Genomic DNA, 17,940 nt, shown 5'->3' with positions numbered 1-17,940 from the left:
TGCGATCCCTACCCTTTCTTTAGAGGGGAGGCAGTAGTCTAGTTTTGTAATGTCCAGAGGTCTGGTGAGCTGAGGATGCTGGAGCCAGCTTTCCTTGGGGGATTGTGGGGGTGAATGAGGGCTGGAGCTCTCCCTTCATGCCAGGATGTGTCCTGGGAGATGGTGGGGGAGTGAATCAACTGCTTCTCCCGGGAACACTCTTTGCTGGGACTTAAATACACACGGCTCCAGAGCCGTGGTGCTTTTGAAGGGCCAGCAGCTGTGGCAGATGCTGGGCCCCCAGCTTGGCTCTGCCTGTGTGACTTGGGGCGGGTTCTAGCCCTCTCTGGGTCTCAGGGTCCCCACCTGGGGAATGGTTTATTTGACCCCAGTCAGCTTGAGTCCTGCTACCTTGGTTGGTACCCATGGCCATTCCGACCCTGTCGGCCCAGCATCCCCACCTTGAAGGCCCACCTCTTTTTCGGGCAGCCAGCCCTTCCTGGGGCTCCGTCCGCAAGGGTTGCTTGTGTATCCCAGGAACTTCCCCCAGGCCGGGAACCAGGGACACACAGTCCTCCTCTTGCTCCTCCAGACGAACTTGGGTGACTCAGCTCATTACATCTCTTTTCAAGGGGTGAGAAGGTGATGATTTAATCCGATCAACTAGAGGTCACATTCTGGCTAATAAATATGGAGGACCAGTGTCCTCCTCTCCCCTCGTGCACGGGAGGGCGCGTCGCCCCTGCCTTGCAGTCCACGTCAGCTTCGTGCCCCTGCCCCTGCCCCTGTCCCAGGGTTTGCGATGACATCACCATCATCCTGTGGCTATTGCTACTGATTAGAGGTGCCAGCTTGCCAGGCGCATGTCTATTTCACAGAGGCACATGGCACCATGGCCTTGTGGGAGGAGCTGGGTGCGGGCTGACACACGGCCCCGGCAACTCCTTGCTGCAGGGAAGGCTCGGGCACCGTTAAACCAAATCCCCGACCATGCCCTGTGGTGGGCTCGCTCACATCCCGGGGCTGGCCAGGCCGGGACCGTCAGGGACGTGAGTAGCTCTTCCTGGGAGGGCAGGAAAGATTTGTGAAAGAATATAAACGTATCCCTTTCCTCCAGGTGCAGAGCCTAATGTAAGTCCGTAAGGTTTCAAGATTCAAGGCAACAATAAGAATACAACAAAATAACAATAAAGAAAACCCCTGAAGGTTCTTTGGCAACAAAATCTGTGAACTTGCAACAAAATGTTGCTGTTCACAGACCTGTTTAGTAGAAACCATCAGTGAGCTTGTAGTGTGTTTAATTTTTTCTTCTTCTCAGAAATGGAAATGATTTCCTCTGATTTCAGTAGCTTGGGAACTCACCTCTGAAGCACCAAAGAATACCTGCTAATACCACAGAGGCTGCGGAAGCCAAAGGGCCCGCTTACGACAAAGCCTCAGAGAGCTGCTTTTTCCTTCTTCCATAATTTCATGCTTTGTTTGGAAAACTTCCCAACGCTGACACTGTATCGTCTGGTCTAACTCAAGCCTGGCTGGAGAGTGACTGCGGAGGGGGGAGGCTGGTCTTCTTGAGTCTCGGGGGAGGTAAAGCATCAATGCAAAACCACACTGGAAAATAATTCAAAAAGTGCCAGCTAGCACTCAAATAGGAATGCTCGTCAACTCTCCTCGCTCAGACTCCACACGGAGCGCAACCGCGATCCCCACCTCATGGCTTCTATTCTCTTGGTAGCATTTGGTGCTGACGAAAAGCGTGACCCTTAATTCTGCCACGGGGAGAACAAAACACATTTTTAAATGTACTTCTGTTGGTGTGTTATAGTGTCACGCCACAACGCAGCTCGTAGTGGTAGCGACCTGCATGCACACGACACTTGGCGGCCTCCCCGGCTCCCTCTGCACATCGGTCTCAGGCCCTTCCTTGACTCACTTTCTTCAAGGCCCCAGGTTCAGCCACACTTTGGGGCTCCATCTCATCTCCACACATGCTAATGATTCTAAATGGAATTATATTTTATTCTGCATTCACAAAGTATTGCATTACCATGGTGACTGGAGGGTGATACTATGAGTTTTCTTATAAACAGGGCTGAGGACACTGCCTCTTCTCCCAGGCAGAGCAGCAGAGCGCTGATCCCCCAGATGGTCCCCAGCAGAAGCCTTCCCAGGGACTCGGGCTGCAGCCACAGAGGCTTGCCCTGGCACCACCGGCTCCCCAAACTGGCTTCCACACGCAGAAAAAGCCCCAGAGGAAGAAGCTGAAAGTTCTCTTTTGTGATGTTTGAGAAAAATAGAGACTGAAAAGATGGATGATTTATGGTGTTTTTTTTTTTATTAAGGAGGGGCATAGAAAAAAAAAAGATGCTTTTAAGTTTCTTGTATTAACTCCCTGGGAATTTGAAACAAATGACAAACTGTTGGCCCCAGAGCTCAAGCTGGCACTCAATATGCTGCAGACACAGGTGGGCAGAGGGTCTTTGTCCCGTACCCTCCTTCCCAGACACCCCGCCCTGACAGCACACCTGCCATTTGCCTTCTCTGACTCCTGGGAAACTGTGGTTCTGGGGAAGGTGCAGATGTGGAGGCTTCTCCAGCAAGCCCACACCCTCCACACCCTCTGTCTGCTTTGAAGCCTTCTGGGCCCAGGAGTGTCCCCAGAACCCCCAGCCCCAAGGCAGCCCGTGGCCCCACCTCTGCTCCTTTCACAGTGTGGATGTCTCTGCTCTGAGCCCGTGGCCGGGTTCTATTAAAATAAACCACAACAGCGTGCATATCATTAGTATTGAAGACTCGCATCGTGCCAGGCGCCAGCTGCGTGGTCTGTGCGGCGTGCCAGTCTCTGCTCTCCGTGGCAGCAGCCAGGAGGGACGGCCGTTAGCTCCATTTTACACGAGGCCCAGAGAGGTATGGTAAGCACCCCAGACCCACCCAGCTGGGATGCACCAGGGCCTGATGCCACCGGGGCGTCTGAGGAGCGTGCAAACACCACTGCACTGAAGGGGGACCTCAAGGAGGGCAGCCCTGCACTGCCAGTGGGCAAGGATCGAGACTATGGGATAGTGGCTGTAGAGAAGGATTTGGTGGGTAAACTCAATCAGCACGAGGCGGAGCTGAGCTGCACCCCCCGTGCAACACCGCCCCTCACAGAGACCCCCGAGCACCACCGCCCCTCACTGCGCCCCTGTGCACCACTGCCCCTCACAGCGACCCCTGAGCACCACCGCCCCTCATGGCCAGGCTCTGCCTGTTGGTCTTTCCCTCGTGTGAAATGAGAAATGCTGTTTGAATAACCGACGGCGAGGCAGGCAGTGCATGCTCCGACGCAGAAATAAAAACCTTCAGAAGGATGCAATTTGGGGGATATTGGAAACCAGAGAACGGAACATCAGTCTATAAAATTCAACACGGCCAATAAAGCTGGGGCGGCCGGTCAAGTGTCTGCACGTGCATGGTTGCCAGGGAATTGGCAGGCGCGCCAGGCGGCGCTTCCAGGCTGGGGAGTGTGTCCGCGGCTCCCCATGGCCTTATTTCCATAATGCGGCGTGTGATTCTGAAAAGCCTGAACATTAGTATCACGAGCAGGGGCATGCAAGTGTCAGCGATGGCTCCCGTCCGGGGCTACACGTGCCTCCAGAGCCGCTGAGTGGGTGGGACGGCCCATCGTGCCCTGCGGGTGGTACCCGGCAGAGGTGGTAACACCCGTGCCGCCTCGGCCGCCACAACTGACCCCGCTCACACAAGCGTGTGTCACACACACGTGCTGGCCTGGGGTGGGGGCCTGGTAAATGTGACTGAGCTCAGCCCCCGCCTTTTGAGCAGCCGCTCTGGAGGCTGCTCAGAAGCCCTGCTGGCCAGCACTGCAGGCCTCGCTCCACAGCCTCCGCCTCTCCTTCTAGCTCCCCAAAGCAGCCCTCTGGCCTCACCAACCTGGCAGGGGAGGCCCGCACCGCTAAGGCCCCATGAGTCTGAGGGCTCCTCCCACCGCCCTCATCCCGCATCTGGCTGCGACGTGTTTCCTGAGTCATTCAGACGTGGACATTTTCTTACACGATAACAGTATTTCTATAGGCGGAGGCGCACGCTTTGCGCCGGGGCCAAGCTCACGTAGGAGTGTATGTTCTAACTCCTGCCTCTGGGAGCACCCAGGAGTACAGGCTGGGTCTGGATCCATTGGAGCAGGAGACAGTCCCACCTTGGGGCTGTCGCCACCAGTGGGAGCTGAGTCCGCCCTTCGCTTGTGCACGGACCTGTTCTGACCTTCGTGTGGGCCTCCCCTGCTCTCCCAGAGGCCCGAGGTAAAGCAAGACATCGGTGCCCTCCGTCGGCCCTGGCTCCAGGTCAGAGCGCGCGCCTGTCATGCCGGAGCCGCTGTGCTGTGTCCATGCGGTCACAGTGGTGCGCAGCTTCCTGATTCGTGGCCTCTGTGTGTGGGGCAAGCCCGGACCCTCTGCGTACGCAGCCCTGGCCATGCCCTGCTACTTGGTCCTTAATAGGTACCAGCTCGGGTCTGGTTTGACCTCCCTGGATACTGTTCTCCAAGGGCAGGGCCTCTCTGGGAGGTGGTACAGAGAGAACTCACGTCACTGACAAGCTGCAGTTGCCACTGTGTTAAAGAACCCATCTTTCTCTTTACATGTGACCTGTAGACCCAGCATCCCAGACACCAGCCAGAAGGACACAAACAGATCCATCACAGAACCCAGAGTGCGGCATGGAGCCGCCAGCCTACCTTTGAGGAAGCAATCCTTGCTGCGGACGGCGGAGAGCCTCTTGCCCAGCAGGCAGGCGGCGCGGTGGAGCTCGCAGTGGTTTTCGTAGAAGACGCCATCGGAGCCGCACACCGGCACGTAGCTGGGCCTGCACGCCTCCAGGCACCGGCACTCCGGCTCCCCTGTCTCCCTGCTCGGCACGCACTGGCTGCCGCGGCTGCAGAACTTCTTCCCGCAGGAGGCCGGCAGCCCCTGGCCAGAGAGTCCTGCAACACAAGCACAGGCAGGGGTGAGCGGGCAGCTGGGCCGGCCTTCCCTATTGCCCTCCAGTCAGAAGTTTTCCTATGAAGTCAAGGCTACCAGAGATGGCCCCTGGGTGCACCATGACGCCCCCTCCTCTCCATCAAGAGGTGGCCACTGGTGCCGGGAGGGGCGTCATGCCTGGAAGAGCTCGGGTGGGTGGCTGACTCCCTGATTGTCTCAGACAACACCCGCCCACCCCGGAGCCCACAGGAGGGCTCCTGAAAAGCTCTGGGGTCTTCCTCAGGCTTGCTCTCCCTGCTGCCAGTTGCAAATAAAAACACCAGGCTTTCTATGCAGGTCTGGGCCAGCCTTTGGGAGCCGCGCGTGGCCAGGGACTCCACAAGCGTGGTCTCTTCCCTTCCTCCCTTCTTCTCCTTGATTTCGTGATGACATTAGGCCAGGCTGCAGACTAACGCACTCTGGGGAGGGATCCCAAAGAGGAACGGGTCACCGCCCCGTCCTCTGTCTGAGCTGGTGATCCTGTATGGTGATGCCACACATGTGCTCAGAACTGGCTAGAGACCAGCTGTGACAAGCGTCAAGAAAAGCCAGGCGAACCGCTGCGGGCCCTAGGAGCTGCTCCTGGGATAAGTACGTAGGGCCAGGGCTCCCAGGGCTGACAGGGGCTTCCTAGACTCAGCCGGCCTGGGCTCCATTACCCCGCAGGTAGCATTTCCTTGTCTCAGTTAGGTGAGCAGATGGGAGTGAGCTTTTGAACGGAGGATGGAGGCGGGCAATGTGTGGTTCTAGGAGACTGAGACACCCGAGCAGAGGGATTGAGTATGAGGCTGTAGGCACTGGGGAGCAGAATCTAGGGAGAAAGTGTATTCCTAAGTATCCAGACGGGGCGTGAGGGCAGAAGGGAAGACCAGACGTCAGCCTTCTCTTCTGGGAGCAACGCAGTTCTTCATGGTGCACCTCATCGGCAGTGCCAGTGGAAGCCTTTTCTACTCCCCCAACCCCGGCATTTTCCAGCCAGTGCTGGAACCATAGGTAAGAAGGCCGAGACCCTGGAAGTGGAGCTGCACCTGGCTTGGGTGTCCCTGCACCCAGTGCAGACTCAAGAGGATCTTGGGAAAATGAGATCCCCAGAAGGCAGGAGCCGGTCAAGAGGGACTAGTGAGTGGACGGCTGGCCAGCTACCTAAGACCAATATCCTACTCCATCACACGAGAGCCCAGAAAGTGACCGCCATGTGTCCTGCCTGGCAACAGGTGGAAATACAAATAACTACAGAAGCCTCCACATTGACCTTTAATGTGATCTTCAAAATACTCAGCATGACAGAGGGCCCTGATATCAGAGCTGAGCCTCCAGCCCCAGCGCCCCCCAGGGACTAAAATGTCTAAGGGGTTAAAAAGAAGCGCACTCCTTTTCTTGTTTTTAGTCAAGTCTGCTTTTCATCATTATAGATTTGAAAGGGAAAAAATCAGTTACTGGCAGATTAACTGCTTGATTCAATAACTCATTTAAATTCCTCTAGCCCTGGCAAGCTAAGAAATATTGACTTTTTCTGGAATCATAATAAACAAGGTCAACATATCTCTGTACACGGGAAGAGTGGAGATCCTAGTGGGGGTGGGGTACATCTCTTGCACCTGCTGGGCCGATTGCCGGCCATGGCCCCCTCGCTGGCCTTCCCGTAGAGGCCCAGGGTGGTGGGCAGGCAGAAAGGGAGGCCTGGGCTCAGGCCCTGCTCATAGGCTTCTGTCTGCCTGCCACAGTGTTTGCTGAGCATGGCTCTCCTAGGTTGCTGGAAAACTGGCCACCCAGGAAAGTGCTAGAGGCTACTAGAAGAAACTATCACAGCTCTAAAAACATCAGCCTTTGTTTCTTTCTCAAGACAGGGTGAGGACCCAGCATGGCCAGTAATCATTGTTTTTTTCTTTTTCTTTTTCTCAGCACTGGGGATGGAACCCAGGGGCATTTTACCTCTGAGCTCCACTCCAAGCCCTATATTTTATCCTTTATTTTGAAACAGGGTCTCACTGACTTGCAAAGGGTCTTACTAAGTAGTTGAGCCTGTCTGCGAACATCGATCCTCCTGTCTCAGCCTCCCGAATGCTGGGATTATAACCGTGCGCCACCACTGATCACTATTTTAATAGGCTTCCCAGAGCAGACAGGCTAGGAACCCACTGACCGCCTGCTCTGAAGTAACAGGGCCTCTTCTCTGAGCTCTGGTCTCTCCACGTCGCTGTGGGGCTCTGCTCTGGAGGTGCTAACCTCCCTCTGGCTAAATCAGCTTCCACTCACCCTCAGGGTCAGTGGCTCCTTCCAGCCCCAGTCCAGGTGTCCCCTCCCCAGGCTCCTACTCAAGAACATCTGCTCTACACGCTGGCCTCAGCTGTGTCCTCCTGTGGCCCCAGGACACTCAGCTTTTAAGAAACAAGGTAGGTGTTTTGTTGTTGTTGTCTTTGGTACTAGGGACTGAACCCAGGGACATTCTACCACTGAGCTACCCCTTCCAGCCCTTTTGATTTTTTTTATTTTGAAACAGGGTCTCACTAAGTTGCTGAAGGTCTTGCTAAGTTGCTGGGGCTGGTGCTTGAACCTGTCCAGCCTCCTAGGCACTGGGGTTACAGACTGCGCCACCATGACCAACTCATGATAGATTTTTAAATTAGTGCATTATAATTATACAAAATACTGGGGTTCGTTGTGATATATTTGTTAAGTTGGGTCCTGCACTCATGTGACTTTGTGTCACATGACCTCTGCAGGGCAAGGGAGGGGCTGAAACCCCCGCGAGAATTGGGCGTTCCCGCGAGTAAACCCCCATCTCGCGAGATGCATGCCTTTAAAAGGAGAGCCCGCGTCCTCAAGCTTCGGACAGGCGCGCGGGCCCCACGGTGCCTCGCCCTGATCCCCGGGAGAGCCGTGCCATTAAAACTTTACATGCCACGTGTACCGGACCTCTCTCGTGTTTTTCACACTCCGCCGTATGCACATTATTTTTATTTTACTCGCATTTAATTTTTTATTTTACTTATCAATATTCATACATGATCCGAACACAATCTTGCCAGTTTCAGAGCCAGGATACCCTCTCCCCCCCTTGAACTCCAGCCCCTACTGTCCTGGCCTCCCTTCTGTTTCCTTGAACCCTCCTCCCTTTCTATTTCTCTTGGCCTGATGCTCTCCAGTTCCATACATGTTTCTGCATATGGCATAATTTTGTTTCTCTTCGTGGCTGTGCATTTATTTATTTCTTGTACGTTATGCCTTGGCATGTATCCTAAAGACCTGGAGCCAGCGTGCGACAGTGATAGTGCATACACGTGTGCGCAGGCATAGGTACAGCCGCACCATTCCCCACAGCCAATCGATGGGCGCAGCCTGGACGCCCACCTATGGGCGAGCCAATGAAGAAACGTGGCACCCGTAAGAGCCCATCTCTTTAGCACTGACTTGGTGCCATGGCTCCGATGTGAGGTTAGGGGCTGGGAAGCCAGGTTGGCGGGGCCCCGAATGCGGTGACAGTCTGTGGGCACACCGCCCTTTGCCTCCTCCAGTGGTGGCAGGAGGGAAGCGGAGGATTGGGGGCAGACAGAGAGACATGCCCATCAGTGCGTGCCTTTGGTAGCAGACGGAACTGGAATCCCGGAGAGACAGAGCAGGAGGGGGCTTCGAAGACCACCCAGTTCCACCTGGCAGTCAAGCCGGAGTCAGCTCGCCACAGATGGAGGGCTGCTCTACCTGACAATCTCCTTTTTTAAAATTAATTTTTGGAACTGGAAATTGAACTCAGGGGCACTCTAGGATCTTCATAAGTAACTGAGCACTGGCCCCAAATTTGTGATCTTCCAGCCTCGGCTTCCCGAGCACTGGGATTGCCAGCGTTCCTGCTCCACGCTCCCGTTTGAAACACGTGTGTGCTTGGATTGAAGTGATCCTGTCTGATGACCAGCGCTGCGTGGGTGCATCAATGCTCAGGTCCCCGCTTGCAGGGGTCTCTCCTGCCACCTTCCCCATGAGCTGTGCCTGGGGTCAGCATCAAGAAACACTGTGCCAACCTGTGGTCACGGAAGCCCTCAGGAACCCTCAGGTTCTCCCTGACATGGAAATGGGCTGTCAGCAAATATTTGATTCCTAATTATTTGCAAATAAGACAAAAGCAGCTTAGCAGCCCCACATGCGGCCTCCACAAAGGCTATTAATGGTGAGTCGGGCTGGAGAGCTGAGCACACAGGGTGCAGGGTGGGCTTGTGCTCTGATCCCAGAGATCCTGGCGACCAGAGACACCCGCCAAGGCTGGGGAGCTGAGCACACCGGGAGCAGGGTGGGCTTGCGCTCTGATCCCAGAGATCTCCAGAGACCAGAGACGCCCGCCAAGGACTGGTGTCCTCGTTCAACAAGCCCCTCGCTCCTGCTTCCTTCTTGTCATTAAAACAGGACGAATCCCCAGTCCTACCAGGGCGGTGATCAGTCAGTAATGGGAAAGGTAACCAAGTGAGACTCCGGGCTGCCTGCAGTACTTATGAGGACAACTGTGATGCATGAAAAAGAGATAACGTGCTTAATTTATAGTCATAAAGGATGCCGTTTACCCAGGTAGAAAACGATCATCTTGCCAAATAAGCTGCTCCCAACACTAATTAAATTTACTGAACATGGGTAGAAATGGGAATTGTCACATCACAGGTGGCGGCCGGCGCAACAAGTCCACTGTGACATTGGTGCTGTGGCGCAGAGAGGGGGTGGGGAGCCGGAGCCGGAGGCCCGCGTGCCAGTGACGTGCGGCACCCGGAACCGCCTCACCATGGTGAGCGCCCTGTGAGAACCCGTCACTGGGCTCACAGTCGCACCAGCGGGTCTTCAGGAGCACATGGTCACCCCGTCCTGCGCAACCTGTCTGAGAGCCAAGGTCCCTCCCCTCTTTTTCTTTTTCTTTTTGGTAGTAGGAATTGAATCCAGGGGCATTCTATCTCCAAGCTACACTCCTAGCCCTATATTATTTATTTTAAATTTGAAACAGGGTTTCTCACTAAGCTGCGGAGGGCCTTGTTAAGTTGCTGAGTCTGGCCATGACCCTGAAATCCTCCCGTCTCAGCCTCCAAAGTACTAATATTACAGGTATGCATCACCATACCTGGCCCCAGCCTCTCTCTTTTCTTTCTTTTTACTCTTTCTTTTCTTTTTTCTTTTCTTTTTTTTTTTTTTTTTTTTTGGTGGTACTGGGGAATGGAACCCAGGGACCTTCTACCTCTGGGCTATACTCCCAGACTATTTTATATTTTATTTGGAAACAGGGTCCCTTAAGCCAGCTGAGGCTGGCTTTGAACCCATATGATACTCCCATCTCAGCCTCCCAAGCGCGGGGATTACAAGCATGCGCCACCATGCCCAGCTCTCTCTTTTCTTTAAAGGATGATATTTAGCTGGGCATGGCGGCGCATGCTTGTAATGCCCGCGCTTGGGAGGCTGAGATGGGAGGATGGCGCAGGTTCGAAGCCAGCCATGCTGGCTTAAGAGACCCTGTTTCCAAATTAAAAAAAAAAAAAAAAAAAAAAAAAAATATATATATATATATATATATATATATATATATATATAAAATAGGTCTGGGAGTTTACCCAGGAGGTAGAAGGGCTTCCAGGAACCCCAGTACCACCCCCCAAAAAAAGATGATATTTATTTATTATTTTTAGTACTGGGGACTGAACCCAAGGGCATTCTATCTCTGAGCTATAAACCCCAGCCTTTTTTTGTTCTTTATTTTGAAAGAGGGTCCCACTAATTTGCAGAGGACCTCCCTAAGTAGCTGAGGCCGGCTGCTAACCTGTGATCCTGCTGTCTTAGCCTCCCAAGTACTGGGATTACAAGCATGAGCCCCACACCCGGCTTCTTTTCTTTTTTTAAAAAGAGTGTAGTGGCGGTCTGTCCCTCACCAGATGGAGATAATTCTTGAAAAGAGCTTGGTTCACAGCGAGTGCTCAATTTAAACATTCTGGGCTTGGGAGTGACTGTACACATGGGATTGGCAGAGGAGGGGCCTCTTGGCCGTCCAGGGCACAGCCTGGGGAGCTGCTGTCTCCGGGGGCCAGCCTTCAGGGCAGGGCAAGCACATTTACACTGAGAGGCCTGACCGGCTCTCGACTCCCAGCAGCAGGCCTCGCGAGGTCCCAAGGAAACACGCCCCCTGTGGCTCCTGCCGCACCCCGGCTTTGATTGGAAGCTCTGCCCAGCTTCCAATCTGGGGGAGTCTGCAAGCACACACTCTCAGGACAGGGCGACCGAAACGCAGCGCTCGGCTGCACAGGTCCGCCCCGGGCCCTTCCGCCAGCGTATCTTGCAAGCATCCCGTGCGCTCCTCTTCCTTCTGGGAGCCCCTGGCACTTCAGAGCGGCTCCTTTCTACAGTGTAGATGACAGCGAACCCCCAGCCTTGCTGTTTCTAGACCCTTCTCTCCATCTTCCCACTGATGAAAGCGCTCTCAGGCTCTGGCCTGGGGCTTCCTCCGGCTGCTGGCTGACACTCGGCACTCCTCAGCATAGAAGTGAGGATACCGGCCCCTCAGCTGAGACAGCAGGCCCCGGGGCAGGGCCCTTGGCAGCCAGCCGGCCAGCCAGCCCTGAGGTCCTCAGAGCTCAGGGCCTGGCGTGAGTCCATCTCTGTAGATACAGGATCCTGATCCATTCAGAGTTCCCCTCCCCCATGTGCCAGAACTGGCTGCAGAAACGCCAGGTGAGAGATGGAAGCTGAGTATTCGCAGAGCTCCGGGCCTGGCTGCTCAGAGGTCTGAGTGCAGAAGTCAGTGGTTTGAAAGGGGCAGGCAGGGCGACAGACAGACTGGGAAGGTGGGGACTGCGGACGGCTCTGGTGGGGACTCGGGTCCTGGGAGCTGCAAGACCAGTCTCCAGACTCTGGCACGTGTCGGCCGGCCGTGTGAGGTGTGACTGTGAGGTCTGCCCGGAGGTCATGCCGCAGGAGGACTGAAAAATGCCCCCACCATCGCTCTGCCCCGAGATGACCTGGCCACCAGCAGCTTACACAGACTCCGGTACCCTCTTCCCACCCTTGCTCCTCAGAGCCCCAGCCTTGTGTGGGGGTGGGCTTTCTGACTCTCTCTCCAGTCAGACACCTCCTTCCAGGTTTCAATCCTAAATAAAGCCTGTTCCCTGCCATCGGGCTGTGTTTTCTTTGCCCCCACGTACCCCAACACCAGTCTCCCCACTTGTGACATGACAGGGCTGGCCAGAGATCCCCTGATGCTGAAAAAAATCATTTCACATCTGTAAGTTTCAGACGTATATCACAGCCTGTGCTTTAACCCGGGCATCTTCTGGCTATAACCAAAGCAAATCTTTTCCTTTCTCCCTCTATTTGCCCTATCAAGTTATCTCAACTGTCTTTTGAAGGGTTATTTCAAACCTCCTTGAGAAGAAAGCTGCATAAGTATGTGGCATACACTAGGACTTTTGCCTTGGGAGAGTTCCTTTCACAACACGGTTTTGTTTTGGAGTACTTCCTCCAGGTAGTCTTCTCCCTGCGTTCCTTTTCTTTGCCTGAAACCTCTCCAGCATGCATCTGTCTTGTGCTCTGTCACCAGGGCCCTCGTTTTTGCTCCAGGTACCGAGCACCCGCCACTTCCCCTGGCTCCCGGGGGCTGCCTCTGTCTTCGAGCTGAGGAGACCAGCTGCTGCGTCTTCAGAGGGTCTGTGCTGCCTTGCAGATGAGACACCCTGTGATGAGGGCTGTTTCCGGCTTCTCCACCAAATAATGATTCAAGGCCATGACATCCCGCTGCCTCCAATTATTTCAAGGATTTTCTTGGAGTCGCTCTGCCTCAGTGGCTGTGACGCCTCCTGCCACTTCATCCCCTGAGACACAGAGCCTGGAAGGGATGCTAGACTCTTCCAGGGCCGTCCGCCTGCTGTACAAGTGCTGCCCCGGGCCAATTCCTTGCCTGGGCTAGAGGGCTTGCCTTGTGTGCCTCACAATCATAACACACGCTCAGCCGTGATCAGACTTTGAAAGAAAAAAAAAGGAGTGCAAAGAAAACTTCTAATATTAGACCTCTCTCTCTCTCTCTCTCTCTCTCTCTCTCTCTCTCTCTCTCTCTCTCACACACACACACACACACACACACACACACGCACACACTGCTTCTAATCAGTTGGGTGACAATTCTTCTCTCAGAGATCTGCCCTTTTCTCTCAATGGGATTATCAGTCATAAAAATGTATACTAGAAAATGTCAAGAAAAAACGTAGTAATAGTATCAAAGAGATAATTCTGTTGCTTCTATTCTTAGCTCCAGTCTGGCTCATGTGTGGGGGCCAGGTAGCTGTGGAGGCTGCTGGGAGTGAGGCCTGAGGTCTGGGGAGGCTGGCCTTCCTGGCTGAATGGGTGGGCAGGGTCTGCTCCTCCCCGACCAGAATAGTCCATGGACACCCAGGAGAGCGCATCCTCCACGTGGCTCTGGAGGAGCCCGGCGACCTGTCTCCTTCTGCAGGAGGCCCCCAGGCTCAGCAATGGCTCTATGAGACACTACTTATAACACCAGTACTACCGAAGGTACCTACGGGTCTGAACTTAAGCCCTCAAGCAGGCAATGGACAATGGCCGTGTGCATCAGAAGGCCCTCCCTCCAGAGAGAGGAAGGAAGCGGGGACACAACTCGAGCCCCTGGAGGAGGAGGCTGTAACTTACATCACAGCAAAAAGCACCAACACGCCAGGAGGACCAAGTACAAGCACACCAAGGGTTCTTGAGAGAAGCTGCTTTTTACACAAAAAAGAAAACCAGGGGAGTTTAAGAAGAGTCTGGTTACCACTGAGGCACATTAATGGCTTCTAAGATGAGTACAGGCTGTCCCTCAAAACCCAGCGCAAAAATAGAAGTAAGAGGAGCCTTCAAATATAGCAGTCATTCGGAGGAAAAACTTTAAGAAAAAGGAGTGGAAGAAAACTCCTTAATATGTCGGCTTAGACAGCTAATCACAAAGTGCTTCCAATTAAAACCGGGAGCCAGACAGGGAGGGATGCTTGTCATCACCATCTTTATTCAAGAAGAAAATATACAGACAAGAAAATGAAATCATCACGAAGTTGGAACAGAAAGACAACTAGGGCCTCTTTTGAACTGTGTGTCTGTACAGAAACAACCAAGAGGCTGCAGGACAAAGGCTGACATTCCGAGCGACGGTGAGGTAGTTGGATGATGATAAATGTGTCAAAATTAACCATTCTACTCTACGTTAGCAACAAATAATTAGAAATGGAAAGGGGGAAAACAGCCCGTTCATAACAGCAAAAACCGTAAAATATTTATGAATAAATTTGACCAGAAAGCCACCGACTGACATGAGAGAAGACTATAAAAGCTTGCTGACGGTCATAAAATAAGATCTGAACAACTGCGAAGCCATTTCTTATCCCCGAGTAGGAAGGTAGCACCATAAATTGATAAACTAAGGCAATCCCTCTGGAATTGTTCAAAGTGATCTTAAAAAGTGCACTTGAAAGAATAGGTGCCGTGAGACAACAAAGAAAAACAGGAGGGAGGGCGGCCAAGGCAGGCGTGCGGGTCAGATGCTAGCGCGCCGGCTAGAAATCCACGCCGTCCAGAGGAAGGGCGAGGCGCGCCGATCCCGAGAGATTTGGCCATAAAATGGAGGATCCAGAAAGAAATCCCAGCGTGCACGGCAATGCTGTGCGTGACGTGGAGGGCGATTCCAAAGGCGAAGAGATGGCTAGCTGAGAAATGCCGGTACAGTGAGCTGTCCACCTGGAAATAAATAGCACTGGACCTACGCCACCCACACGGACCCAACTCCAAATGACGACGCACGTTTCAAATATTCTGGCTAAAGAGTAGATACACACAGCATGTGCACCCTCTGTGGACGGCACGAGCCTCACGCGACCACGAGCGACCAGGTACTCACGTGTCCCTTCACTGCAAAGGGAGCTTGATTCGCTTTGAGTCTTCCCAGCTGTCTCGTCTGCATCTCCGCCCGCGCGCCCGCTCGGAGGGACCGTCATCCTGAAGGTTGTGTCTGTCATTCTCTGGCTTTTCTCACCTTTCTGTTTCTGTGACACATGTTGTTTGTTTGACATTTTTAACTGTGTAAATGAGCCACGCTGCGTGTAGTCATCTGAGACGTCCCCTCTTTTGCTCGTCCGCCATGTTTAGTCCCATCCACTTCTTGGCGTAGCCTGGGACTCATTTACTCCCCCTACAACTTGCCGTTATTTATTTAAGTAATTTACGTGAGGTTGTTGATTGCTTTTTCCTTTTTTTTTTTTTTTTTGCCGTACTGAGGATTGAACACAGAGGCATTCTACCTCCAAGATGCAGCCTCCTCCCAGTTTTATCTTTATTCTTTATCTTGAAACAGGGTCTCACTAAGTTGCAGAGGGCCTAAGTAGCTGAGGCTGGCTGCGAACCTGTGACCCTCCTGTCTCCTGTCTTGGCCTCCCAAGTACTGGGATTACAAGTATGTGCCACCACGCCCGGCTTGTTTACTTATCTTAGAAGGAATACTATATGTCTTCCCCCACCTTCTGCTCACTTCAAAATTAAACACGCCCCATTTTTCTACCATGTACACTATTTAACAACATATAATTAACCTAAAGTCTAAATTTAATTTTAGTTGATTTTATTGGGTCTTCCAAGAGTAATATCATGCCATCAGCACACAGAGATAATTTCACTCTTTCTCCTGTTTTGTACCCCTTTAATTCCCTTCTCTTGTCTTATTGCTCTAGCTAGCATTCCCAGTACTAGTTGAACAGCAGCGGGGACAGTGGGCATCCTTGTTTCTGCCTTCCATGTGAAGAACCTCAGAACAAACGGATTCCAACCTCCCTGACCTAAATATGTGACAAATATATATATATATATATATATATATATATATATATAATCAATTCTAACTCTATTCCACACAATACCTTCTTATACTTCAAATTATCCTAGGCAGCCAGGCGTGGTGGCACACACTTTTAATCCCAGCACTCGGGAGGCTGAGACCGGAGGATCATGGTTCAAGGCCAGCCTCAGCTACTTAGTGAGGCCCTCCGCAACTTAGTGACACCACATTTCAAAATAAAGAACAAAAAATAGGGCAGGGGGTGTAGCCTGGAGGTTGAATGCCCCTGGGTTCCATCCCCAGACCCGCTAAAAAAAATGATCTTAGTCCTGTTTATCTAAAATGTATATTTTATTCTCATTTTATGATTTTCCTTTTTGCAGTGCTGGGGCGCGAACCCTGGGCCTTGGGCATGTTTAGTGAGTACTAATCACTGAGCTACAGCCCAGCCCTTTATTCTCATTTTAAACAGGTATTTATGCTGTACAAATAACTCTATAACTCTGTTTGCAGACTTGTTTCTCTCTGATTGATAGTTTGTTCTGTCCTCTGGCTGTCTTTGGCTTTCATCTCTTTGTAAACAATCCACCTATTCCTTTGGGGAAATTTTAAGTTCTCCTTGGCTTTCTATATGATGTAAGTGTATGCATGCTTATTTGCTTCATTAATTCTTGAAAATTTGTAGTCATCTTCCATTAAATATCATCTCTATTCATTATTTCTCTTTTTTGCAGCATTTGATCCAACATGTTACAATTCCTCATTTTAGCTCAGTATCTCTCATCTCTTCCCATTGTTCAGCATAGATACTTTTGTGCTCTATTTTGTATAATTTCTTCAAATCCATCTTCTAGCTCCTGAATTCCCTCTTCAGCTACTTCTAATCTACTGTTACACTCTTGCACTGATGTTTTAATTTTTTATTTTTTTTATTTATCCAGTCCTTCACAAAGATGACTGATGGTTTGTATAATCTCTTGATACTCAATTATACTTTCTATCTTTAAAATATTACATATATATGTAATATATATACATATATATGTAATATATTTACATTCTATATCACTGAGCTATTCATAGGTTATTCTGGATCTTCCCTGGTACTTTTCTTCATGGTTTTGATTTTTTTAAAAGAAAGACTTTATATTTCCTGAAAATTAATCTGTGAAAATTTTTAGAGTAATAGCTTAGATAGCAGGAACCCAAGGATCCTACCACTTTGGGATTAAACTAAAATTTACACTTGAGATTAAAAAGTAATTACCCAGGTAGCTTGCATATGGGCTAAATTCCTTCTGGAGATCAGTATATGGCTATAAATTGTTAAGGGATTTTCTGTCTCTACTTTGTGCCATGATTTGAGACAAAGTATATTTCCTTGGGAATAGGAGGTTTCTTTCCTTCTTTTTTTTCATCCTTACACTGGAGATGAAAACCTTTAGGGTCCCAGGTTTATGTGAGGGAGGGGGCTTTCCAAGTATGTTCACTTTGAAAGGGCCCTGGGGTCTGTCCTTGGTATCCAAGTCAAAGCGAGTGTGCCGACCCAAGCTACGTGAACCCAGCTTACCAAGACCAAAGGTCAAATCAATGTCACGGCTGCCTTACTCTCTGGCTTCCTGACTGAGCTTGCTTTCTTAGCTTCCAAGGATTCCTTTAAAAAAAAAAAAAACCAGCACTTTCTTATAAGGGTTTAAAAAATATTTATTTGCCACATTGCCAGAGGCAGAAATCAGACTATGACTTTTAAAAATAGAACCCAGCCATTAGAAAGGGCTTTGGGATAAGTGTGGGTATGTTATTTTCAACATAGCACTCTTCAGCTCTTTCGAGAGGGCACGGGAGCAAGTCCTTAGGCAGGACTTTTAATTTTTCTGAGCCTACCTGCATGTTGAAAGCAAATCTAAACTTTCCTAGCACCAGGAACTTTTTTTTTGGGGGGGTGAGGATGGAACCCAGGGGCCTTCTACCTCCGGGCTACACTCCCAGACCTATTTTATATATTTTTTATTTGGAAACAGGGTCTCTTAAGCCAGCGGAGGCTGGCTTCGAACCTGCATGATCCTCCTGTCTCCGCCTCCAAAGTGCAGGGATTACCACGCCCCGCTATCACCAGGAACTTAAACA

General features: G+C 51.5%; 1 protein-coding gene across 1 annotated transcript in view; it reads right to left on the bottom strand.

The window, feature by feature from the left end:
* The window catches only part of FSTL4 (follistatin like 4), a gene marked incomplete at both ends in the record, with an annotated part of 356,360 nt that overhangs the window by 180,807 nt on the left and 157,613 nt on the right, over positions 1-17,940 (bottom strand). The window contains one exon of the mRNA XM_080698175.1: positions 4,709-4,954. Coding sequence (XP_080554301.1) covers positions 4,709-4,954 — 246 coding nt within the window. The remainder of the gene's footprint in view (positions 1-4,708; positions 4,955-17,940) is intronic.

Source organism: Muscardinus avellanarius, assembly GCF_963383645.1.
Source record: "Muscardinus avellanarius genome assembly, chromosome: 7".
Classification (NCBI taxonomy): domain Eukaryota; kingdom Metazoa; phylum Chordata; class Mammalia; order Rodentia; family Gliridae; genus Muscardinus; species Muscardinus avellanarius.
The sequence above is the reverse complement of the archived record's forward strand: the minus strand, read 5'-3'. Positions and strand labels throughout refer to the sequence as shown.